The 12,044-nt window shown below is 35.0% G+C and overlaps 1 protein-coding gene across 2 annotated transcripts in view; it reads right to left on the reverse strand.

Moving 5' to 3' along the window:
• The window catches only part of Nalcn (sodium leak channel, non-selective), a 276,470-nt gene that overhangs the window by 152,916 nt on the left and 111,510 nt on the right, over window positions 1-12,044 (reverse strand). For both annotated transcript variants that reach the window (XM_028771252.1, XM_028771259.1), the window contains one exon: window positions 9,204-9,335. In XM_028771252.1, coding sequence (XP_028627085.1) covers window positions 9,204-9,335 — 132 coding nt within the window. The remainder of the gene's footprint in view (window positions 1-9,203; window positions 9,336-12,044) is intronic.

The raw sequence follows: 12,044 nt of genomic DNA on the forward strand, positions 1-12,044 counted from the left end.
CCATAGAGGATTGGAATTCCACAGGAAGGCCAACAGAATCAACTATTCTGGAGTCTTGAGCCTCTCAGAGACTTATTCACCAATCAAAGAACATACATGGGCTGGACCAAGGCATCCCCACGCATATGTAGCAGATATGCAGCTTGGTCTTCATGTAGGTACCATACAACTGGAATAGGAACTATCAAAAAGCTGTTGCCTGTATGTGGGGTATGTTCTACTAGCTGGGCTACCTTGTGTGGCCTCAGTGTGAGAAGAAGCAGCTAGCCTCACAGAGACTTGAAGTTCCAGAGTAATACCTGCTCAGAGGAGAAGGAGATAGGGGATAGGAAAAAGATTGTGGGAGGGGGTGACTGGGAGAGGGGCAGGAAGCAGGATGTAAAGTGAATAAGTAAAATATAATAAAAATAAAATTAAAAAGATTAATTTGTCTATTGTTACAAGCTAACATTGTAAAGTTTTGAGAAACAATACTAAATCCTAAGAGTTAACATTTAATGATAAAAATATATGTAAAACAATACTAATTTACTTATGATTATAGATTAGCCTTTCTCTGGGATAACTGTCAGAATTTACAGAAGAGTATTGGGTAAAATATTTAATTATGTTAGTGTGTGTTGTGAGGTTTGGCAGAGGCTTTGAATTTAGAAGAATATAGCAGAGTTCTTAGAAGTATCCAGGAGGTGAGTTTGAGAGCCCCCTTTCCGTGAACAATTCCAAAATATTTATGTGAACTCATCTTTCACCATAGTTGAGACATGGTATAACTTTCTAGATTTTTGCTATTGGTCACATAAACTGAAGGTGGATAGGCTGTCTATAGAGTCAAACTACCTGCAAATACTCACACAAAAACTACTCAAGCATTTGTCAAATCTTTCAAGTTTTTGAAAATCCCAATCAGCAAAGATTTTGTATGTATATGGAGTAGGCTTCCAACTTTCATGCCTAGCTTTCAGCCTTTCAGTGTGTTGGCCCCTCAGTGTACTGATCAGATGGTGGATTATTATCAGAAGACTCTGATATCAAAGTTGATTGGGTTAAATCTCTTATGGGGCTTCTTTTTTCTCTCTATCTCATGCCCACTACCTTGGGAGTCTTTCCATCAAGACCATGAGATGTGGTTTATTGTTCCTGGTCTAGAATCAGAAGCCCTCATAAATCTTTTCACTGTGTAATTTATTCAGTCTCTGGTATTGTGAACAAAGACAGTATCCATGTAGAACTTGCCAACTTTCAAATAGAATTTTACCTTCTTAAAAACTAGGATGAGCTTTGTAATAACTTTCCAATAATATTTTTTGTTGCATTTCTTGATAACACTTAAAATGATACATAGAAAATATTTCTTCTTTGAAAGCTTTTATTTATTTAGGAATATTTAAGTGTGTGGGTGTTTTGCCTACATGTATGCTTTTTCATCAAATCCATGCCTTGGGCGCATGAATGTCAGAAGGGCATTGGACTTCCTAGAATTGGAGTTACAGAAGGTTGTGAGTCATCATGTAGGTGCTGGTAATTGATCCTAGGTTCTTTGAAAAGCAGCCAGGGTTCTTAATCACTGAGCAGTATCATCTGTCTTCACAGTTTTAAAAAACTTACTTTGAAGCAGCACTGTGCACAGTTTTTGTGCATGACAGCTTATGAAGGTCACTCAGAGGACAACCTTGATGTCAATCTTGGCTCTCCACTTTGTTTGAGACATGGTTCTTTGTTTTCTGATGCTATGCATGCCAGAGTAACTAGCCCATGAGCTTCTGGAGTTTCTTCTGTATCTGTCTCACCATTCCAAGATCTACTTGTTATGGAAATCTGAACTTAAGGCTTTCAAGCTTGTACAGAGTACTTACCCACTGTAGAGTTTCCCCAGCCCCCTTTTTCTTTTATCTCTTTTTCCAGAGAATCTTTTGCAATTTTGTTTCTAATTACTACTTCCTCTGGAATTTGATAAACACACACACACACACACACACACACACACACACACACACATGTTCTGAATGTCTGTGTCTGTTTCTTACAAAAAGATTATTATTTTTTCTTTCTGAACTACTGAAAACCAAAAGTAAAAATGTTAATCTCTAAAGACATTATTTCATTTCCTTTGGGGGATACATGCTCTGCTATACTGTCTCGTGTTGTAAATAATACAGTGCCACAAAGTGGGGTAAACATAAGGAAATAGGTTTATTTGGACTCACAGTTCTGTTTCAAAGCTTAAGGGGTACACCTAGTGATGACCTTGCTGCCAGTGTTCCAAGGTGGTACAATATTACATGGCAAGAGATCAGGAATATGTGTGAATATGTATTCTTCAATTTGTCTCCCTCTTACAAAACCTACAATGTTCAGTCTTGAAGACTCTATCCTGTTGGTCTTAGATAAGGTTAATATTAACCTCCTTCCCAAAGACCCAAAGATTCTTTCCATAAGGACCATATTTAAGTTAGGTTTTCACCCTATTTTTAAAAAAGATTTATGGTTTTGAAATTTGTGTGTGTGTGTGTGTGTGTCTTTTGGAGGCTATTGGTCCTTGATACTGTAGATACAACCTCTCTTCTCAGCAATCCATAAGACAGTATAGACTTATCTTTTATGTAGGCTGATTATCTTTATTTCTTGCAGCCCACAGCTTTCTGTATGGCATAGCCTCCAAGCAACAGGCCTTACTGTTCATTCTCTAACAATGGAAAGTTTTCCCAGTCTCTGTCTTCAAGGCACGAATGTTAGTGGTTCTACTTGTTCATGTTCTATAATGCATTGCCATTATAACTGGTCAAGAAGAGGTGGGCCTTGTTTAGAGCTCCATGATGTTCCACAGGCCTTCTATTTGGTCTGTGAGTGAGAGGTGCTGAAAGCACAAGGACTCATAAAATGTAGACTTGTTTTATCACCTTGTAGAAAGCCTTAGTTTCTGGAGTAATTTCTGTGTACCTTCAAAGCCATCTGCTCTTACAACAATTGTTAGAATGAAATTAAGTATAACAAATCATTTATTTTGTTTCCAACAATTTTGACACCTATATTGGTATAAATTAATAACAAGGAATGATCAAATTAAACAAAATGCCATCCTGACATTGCAGTAATTTTTGACATTTTGTTAACTATAATTTCATTCTCTGGGAAAACTTTAATTAGGTAAGTCTTCTGAAAATTAATTTTTATATACTTCTAAAAGATTAGAACTTTATTGTGTTAGATGAAATAAGACTACCATAATGATAATCTGAATTACTTATCTATTCATCTCAAAAGTTTTCTTTGAACTATACAGTATACTGTCACTACACCAGAGTCTTAGGGGCTGTTACTGGTGGTCGGAAACAGTGAGATGATTCATGAAATTGGCTGTGTCAGAAACTCCCAAGTGTGCACACTGGCTGATGATTCAGTCATGTATACTGTAATCACTATGAGGCCAAAACATGTGAGGTTTGATTATGGTTAGCATCTAGAATGTCTCTTTGACTCATGTTTTGAACTCTAGGTTCCTAGCTTATGGTATCAGTTTTAGGTTACACATGCAGCCTTTAGTGGGAGCCTGGTTCGAATAAATAGGATTGGGCCTTTGAAGGTTATACCGCCCCCAATTCAGAAATATTTTCTCTCTTTTATGGTTTGTGGTTATACAAACTGTTGGTATGGATTTCTCACAGAGTGGACTGCTACCATAGTCATGTTTTTCCCAACATCATAAACTCAAGTCATTTGAGCTGTGAGTCAAAATAAATACATCTTTATATAGAGATTTAACTGTTGTCAAAGACATATCTAATGAATTTTTCAAAATTTTTTATTGTTTTGTTGCATGTTTTAGTAATGCTTTCTATTTTTTCCCAAAGATCTTGTATATCTTTTTGAAATATGTACCTAGACATTCTTCTGTATTTTTGAATAAATTATTTTCAATTAAATTTTCATTAATTGTGATGTAGAAATACTATGGATTTTGTAATTAATTAATCCTCATGTCCAATAACATTACTGTAAATTCTTATTTCCTAAAACATGTCTGTAGGTTTGTTCATAATTTTTCTGTAGACAAATGCATCACTTGAAACTCTTTTGTGCTTCCTTCTCAGATTCCTTGTCTCTCTTCCTTCTCTTAGTCTCTCATTTACTAATTCTTAATTCTTTGCTTTTTTTCTGATTCTGTTGCTCCAGTTTGGGTTGCAGAAAGTACTGACAGAAGTAGAAACAGTAACACAGATAGCTATCTCTCTCTTGACATTAATGGTCATCCATTTATCCTTGTTGTTTGTAGGTTTTCATAGATAACTTATGTTAAGAAAGGTTACTTCTCTTGGTGGTTTGCTAAGAGATTTTATCAAAAATAGCTTTTATCTGATAATTTTATCTACTGAGTTAGCTACATCAATTTTCTTTCATTTCTTGGTGAATAACATTAGAAAAAATAGATTAACTAGCTGTGTTTATTGTCTTACTTGTTCCTTGACTATTTACCTCTATTGTATTGCTAGTTCCTCAGCCTAGAACTGACCTTAATACTTGCATTTAATTAAAATGGAATAAAGCAAAAAGGAGGAGAGAGGCTTTCTGGGGGTGGGAAGGGGATGACATCTGAAATGTAAATAAATAGAATATCCAATAAAAAAATGAAAAGAAAAAATGTAGTTTCTTAAATGAGAAATTCTGTTAAAATTGCTCACTTCCTGTGGGCTTTGCATGTAGATTTCTGATAAGTGGACAGTCTGATAGATATGCAAATATCCAAATCACCATACAGCAGCAAATAATGTTCAAAGTATTAACTTTTATGATATAAAATATAAGATTTTTACATTATAAAGATTATGTATAAGATTATTACATTTAAAATATAATTATGCTTATTATGAAATGCACATATGTATAGTAGTAAGCAAGTATTATCTTAGATGAGAACAGAATGTAAAATTCTTACCAAAAAATTGGTCTTTACTTTTTTATGTTAATGCATAGTCTAGGAAATAAAATTATAATTTTTCTGTTTCTTAGCTAACTCTATATTTAGATTAATTAATCCAAAGTAACAGAACAAATTTGGAGAACAAATCTCCAGTACCACAAAGAAGCTAAGCAGATTAATTATTCTTAAAGGATGCTGATTTAGACTGTGAGTTGACTCCTAATGGGTAGACTATTTTATTTTGGATTTTCCTAAACAATTTATTGTATAACATGCAGAAACCTAACAAAGAAAATGTTTCTTTCAAATCTCATGGCCTTTTGTGATATAGTGTGAAAGTTGAGCTTGCAGAACTCTTACATAATGCTGTTTCCTTAAATATAACACGGTTACACTCCCTGGTCTTCAACTGCTGTCATTATAGCTGTTTGGGGGGATTAAATGAGATAATGAATTTCTTTAAAGTACTTTAGCACACAGTGGGCTTTCCAAAAAGTGGTAACTATTGTTCTTGATAATATTAATGTATTTGAATTTAGTGTATGAGAATTCTAGTTGTAAAGCTCTCTGTTCCTATAGCCCATGCAATAGCTATTCTATTGTTTACTTTTTCAAATAAACTTTTATTAAAACCCAGCTGTCTTAAGGTCACATTCACTTTTGCACAAAGGTAGCCAAAGTGAGGAGGTAACAGAGAGTGGATGGTCTACAAAATCTAGCCTGCCTATTTGGCACTTCAAAAAAAAATTGATGATTCTTGGCTTAGACTAAAAGAAGTTATTTGTTAAAAAGTAGATTTAGCTAAAATAATTTAGCCATACTCACATACAACATTTTTTTTATTCAAAAAGACATGACAGAATAATTTGAAGTTAAGTCCAAATGTATTTTGGGAAACTCAAACACCGAAAGTCAGTCTATCTATTTAAACATATTTTGATTGCTTGTATTGTTCAATAATAAGCTGATGCTGTCTATTGATTATTTATGTCTGTGAAATCCTATTCCTAGCTGTTTTATTCCTTTTCTTTCTAGGATTTCAAAGAGTTGTTTACTGTGTCTATTTAGCTACTTACCTACTTCTTTATTGAAAAACAACTGACATGTACAAAGGTGTATTTGTATAATGTATTAACTTGCTGAATTGTGTATAAATATGAGCTTATGGAACTGTTACTACCCATGTCACAGACATGCTCACCCCTCTCAAATCATCCTATTACTATTGTCTTTGTTCTTGCTGCTAGTGTTAGATGCTGTAATAACATTAAATGTAACAAAATTTATGGTCTTAAATTTATGATATTAAATTTAATAAGATCTATGGTCTTAAATTTTTTACATGTTCAATTCCATGTAGTTGGCAATGAGCACTTATATAGAGAGTAATTACTTCCCTCAATACAAGTGTTATTAATTTTTTTAAATCAAGTCTGTGCTAATGGTTTGGAAAAGGCAACAAGTAGGAGGCATAAAATATATTTACGGTTTTGCTAGTTTTGCTATACTATCTTAGATCTGTGGTTGCTATTCTTAATATTACAAATAAAACCATCAAACTTGACAGGGATTAATTACCTGTTCCCAGTATCTACCAGCATTTAAGCAGCATTTAATGAACTTCATAATAAATTTTCTTTTGATATTTTGTTGGAATTTCTTATAGTATAGTGAAAGACCATCTAACATTCATAAGTACAGGCTAGAAAAGAGGTAGGCTTTGCATGAGAATAAATTAGTTAAGATTTCCTTAAATCAATTCCCTGTGTTTCCAGCGAATATGGCCACTTCATTTACTCTATAGGACATGATGTTACAAGTGCCTATAATGGGGAGGCCACAGAAATGATGCTCATGCAATCTCTGACATCAGAACTACTGCAGGAGAGACTCTTCCTCTTCAAGAGAATGGCAAGAATCCATCACTATGCTCATCTCTGAGTGTACTCGCTGGAATGTTGGTTATCAGTCCTTAAATCTCTGTGCAATTCTCTTGTGGAATGTGTAACCTCTCTTCTCACAGTCATGACACCAAAGAACTACTAAGAACTGGGTGTCCGTCTCCATTTTAAACAGTTTCTTCCACTTTATCAAGTTCCATGTGCAGATTATACTTCCTGTACTTATCTTTGACTCCGGTGTTTCTCTCCCAAGTATATTGCATAGTATTCCACTACACACTGCCCTTTATAGAAGAGGGAGTCCATGTTGCTATGCTCTGTTGAGTATAATGAATGGGTAAGGAAAAGGTGGCCCATACATGTACATTCCTCCTGGGAACTCCTTGATAGTATTCTATCAGGACAAGTCAACTTATGATTCATTCTCTCCACCCTCCACTCATCTCTTCATCAACCACTCAGGTACCTTGACTTTGCCCAAATCACACTGTCCTAAGAATTAGTCATCTTCTTTAATATCCACTTGAGACTCAGCAACTCTGACTATGGTGTTTCCTTGAACTCTTGTCACAATGCTATTCTTAAGGTTAAACCACCAATCTCCACACATCACTATACATTTTATAGGGTCAATTTGAACCCTGTCATCTTTCTCCATTCTTATGTAAGATTGAGAACAGTTGTTATATATCATGTTTATGTCACTGATAATTCTATACTCAGAAATTTTAATTAGAACTTTAGTACTGTATTTGAAGTATCTTTAATTCTTTTTATTATATTTGGCTTAATTTCCCCCATTTTTCTTAAGTTTTTCATTTCATTGTGTCATTTGCCTGGATGTACATCGATTTCTCATGACCTAGGAAAAGCATCAATCATTGAAGACCCCTCCCATCCACATCCTATCTCTATTAAAAACTTATCATAAAATTTCATTATTAGTCTATGTTTTTGTTTATGCTTTAATAAACATTTACATTCATTCACTCATTTTGATTGTGTGTCTATATGTCTGGGCGTCTTTATATGTGTGGGAATTTGTGAAATGGCATGTGTGTGAATGTCAGAGTATAACTCATATTGATTCTCTGTTTTTCAACTTGTGGATTGATGATTTAACTCAGGTTATTAGGCTTGGTTGGAAGTACGGTCAGCAACTGAGCCACCTTGTCAGCTCATTTCTACTTAATGACAATTCTTGTTAGGTTCCCTGCAAATTTTATTGCCTTTTTGGTATTGGTTTGGATATAATTTCCCTATGAGGTACTGTTGTTTACTATTTGTTTTTCTCATTGCCTGTAAGCACCACATAACCTGAAGCTATTAGATCAATGCCATGTCACAGCTATTCCTCAGCAGTAGAATTTGGGGATTAAAGGGGTTCTTAATACAGGAAACAGAACTCTACAAGGAAGGTAGGATTTATAAATGACTCTTAGAAGTGTCTTGACATCTGTATAGGTGTTTATATTCAATACATGCATGTTCTTTTTCAGAAAAGTTTATGTGTACATGAACTAATTTTTTTAACCCAGTACATTTTTAATGTGTTATGAGAGTTCTAAGAGAACTAAACTACAAAGCTAATTGCTTTCTATGTAAAATACTTTTGTAATAAACAAAATTTAACTGTGGTTTTTCTAGTTTTAAGTTTGTTTCATTCAAATATGGGATTTTTTGAAGTGTAATATCACTATATATGTGTATTCTTTTATGCTATGAATGGATTTCTATATGCCAATCCATTTTCCATAAATATGTAGCCTCTGAATTAGGAGATTTGCTTTCAGAATGTTTAAAAATAGTGGTCTTTGAAAATGATTAAAAATATTAGGTTAAGTGTGATGGTTCACTGGGAAAGCACTTACTGCACAAGCCTAATGACTTCAGGTTAATTTGATGTTGTGGTGCATGTACAAATGTGTAATGACCAAATCAGAGCAATTCACATAGCATAATTCTAACATCCATTCTTTGTGTGGTTTGGCATTTGTAGCCCAGGTGTGGAGCCGACTAGACTATCTCTGAGCTTCTGAACCTGTGGTCATTTACAGCAGGAGGAAGCAAGCTAAAACAACATGAAAGGAGGGAGAAAATGGGCGGTGGGTAAAAAACCAGACCATTCTGGAGTTAGACCTAGGGAAAAAGGTTACCTTGGCAACATGATCACTGCAGAGAAAGAGGGCTGCTGAGATTTTGGCGACAGGAAATGAGTCAAACAACACAATAACCAGAGGAACCACTTGAGAGGCAGATGGTAAGTCGATGTAGGAGGCAGTCGAGTAATTAATGCACTAGAGTTAATTTTCTTGGTCATAAAAAGCTCTTGAAAAGGCTCTCCCACATTGAGCCCTGCTGCACACCCTCTGCAGTGAGGGACTTACCTCTGCAAGGTAGAATTCATCATACTGCCTTCTGAAGTTCTCTCCCTTGTAGTAATTGCTGGCAGCAACTATTACATCCACAGTCACCATGCTCAGGATAAACATGTGGAAAATCGATGACCGCATCATTTTCTGAGTAGACAAAATAGACAGGTAAACTTTACACAAAGACACAACCTCACCATTAACTGCAATGTGCATGCTGATGTTTTGACGGGCAACAGATTTGATATATAGCAGTGAAAAACAGTTTTTCCAAGACCACTGATCAATGTCTTTCCTGTTGAATTGTGGGACCAAAGGAATCCATTTCTTTCAGCGAGTTAAAGCTGTATAGAAAACTAGTTTCAAACACCTTCAGTTAAACATGGAAAATACATTTAATTTAACCAGTATATACTTCCTGTTGGATATTAGGTTGTTTTGACCATGAGTTCTGACTTTATGAAAAAAAATTAAATTTCAAAATGGCTATTCTGAAAAACAGGCATGGCTATTTGGTATCAAGGGGTGAGAGTAAAAATGTTTTGGTGATAGTTATAAAGCTGGAAAGAGGAGGAAACAGATGATCTATTTTCTCTTATTGCATCTATAAATAATTGCTGAAAATAATCCTTTAGTGAATAAGAATTGTCAGTTGAGCTTATTATATGTCTGGAGCTGTTCTAGAATTATACATAGATTAACTCAATTAAATTCCATCCTAGTCCTAGGTTGTTATTCTAATTTTATAGATAAGAAAATATACTCTAAGAAATTAAATAATTTTCCTCACTGTCACACTAGTATAGAGGCTGGATTTAGGATTAGGAATTGAATCCAGTCCAAGGCCCTTGCCTATATTTGAGTGGAGTTAACTAAGCACTAAAAACAAGTATTATGATAGCTGCCATAAGTTGAATGTTTATTATGTGCTGAGTCATTTTATGCACATCTTATTCATGTTATGTCTGTTATACCACAGTTATAAACAGTAGGGTATGTGATTTGTGTTATACAGAGTTCCAAGAGCTTAAGCTATTTGTTCGAGACCACACAGCAAGAATGCATCAGAACCAAGCATTGCTACCAAGTCTGTTTGAAGTCTATTCTCTTATTTTACTCAATTGTGATGAAGAGATCAGCTAAGTGGAGAAAACAGAAGGTGAAGGCTCTGGGGACCTGAGAGAACCAACTGTTCAGGACTGATGCCACCACATGGTTTCTTCCTCTTTTTTTTTGCATTTTAAAGAGATATTTATCATAGAATCATTGGTAGCAGAGAGTCAGTGAAGAAAGATAGAGGGAAAGAGATGATATAAACTTGAATGAGGCATGGAGATAGAAGCATGCTATTTGATTCAGACATGGAGACCAGATGCATGGCAGAGAGGCACGTACATAGCACAATATGGAGGCAGGTAGGGAGTGAGACTTTAGAGAAAACACAGAGTACCAGAAAAAAGTTTACTTAGGCTCTGGCCCACACCCAAAAGCAAGATAGAAGAGACTAAAGAGAAGATTGTCTTTCTAAGTAAGAGCATAGAAAGGCAGTCACATATTTTCCTCTTGAGGTTTCTTTTGTTTCCCATACTTATGGACACATTGCATACCACTGCCCTGTGATCCAACTGGCAAGCTTCTTAATACCACAACTAAAACTGCCTACATAAAGCTCAGAGTGAGACTGGGATAAAGTGTACCTGAACTGGAGTCCATGGCATTATCTTATCTAGTATTCTTTCACAGAATGAGGCAGAACTGAGTTATCTGCATTCCCTGGTGTGGTACCCATGAATTTAAGCCCCTCTGTACCTCAGTTTTCTCCTCAGTAAAATGGTCATAATATGTCTGTTTCAAAGGATATTAACACTTTTAAATGAGCCAACATCTTTGGAGACGTGTTAATATACTGCAGGTGTTGTTACAAAGGCCTCACTCCAAACAAATACCATTTCATGAACCAGATACGTGTCTTTTAGAAATGAGAAATTAATCACACAAGGTCAAAGAATTAATTATATTGAACATCTGACTGAGAACAGAACCAAGGGTGATAAATCAAAGTGATAAAAACCTAATAACACTGAGCCAAGGGAACAGATTTCCCATGAGGCTTCATGTCGTCTTAGGGCTTGACACATTTTTATATTTCTCTTTGACTTTATTTCATTGGTAGTACAAAAAATCAAATCCCAGAACTGTCAATCAACCTTTTTGTATAGCTGTCAATTTACTTGAAGGAACTACTGACCTTCATAACACAGATAAATAAATCAGTTGTCAAATTTCTATTCTTGTTAGAATTTGCATTGTTATTTCCTCTTTCTTTGCATTGTGAGAATTAAATTCCACATCCATCAGTCCCTTTCTATACTCTTTTCAATATAATGTTCTATTAAAAACATGTCAACTGATTTCCATTTTATTAGCATGACAGAAAAACCACAACTTTTTCTTTCTGTTTTCCTTCACTGTGGATTTAGGTCTTAAGTAAACTGTTATTACAGAAAGGTCCAAACAAAGCTTTCAGCCACAGCTGTCAAAAAACTTTGAAATTGGTTTTGTAACTGTCACAGCTTGGCTTTGGTGCTGTCATTATAATTAGGCTGTGTTTTTGTCTGAATGTCTACATATCTATGTTGTTACAGAGTCATTAAAATAATCACTTACAATGGAGTTTGATATGCTATAATCACCATGGCTTGGTTGACTTGCTCCAAAGTAATAACTTTCAAACATTAAATAAGAATGAAGGTGATAAGTATGTGTAGGAGCTAAATTTAAATATTAAAACCAGAAGTTCTGGCTTTAATATGAAAGTTGGTGACAGGTGACTCAGGACCTGAATTCAGTCAACCA

Source organism: Grammomys surdaster, unplaced genomic scaffold, assembly GCF_004785775.1.
Source record: "Grammomys surdaster isolate TR1022 unplaced genomic scaffold, NIH_TR_1.0 65, whole genome shotgun sequence".
In the NCBI taxonomy this organism is placed as follows: Eukaryota; Metazoa; Chordata; class Mammalia; order Rodentia; family Muridae; genus Grammomys; species Grammomys surdaster.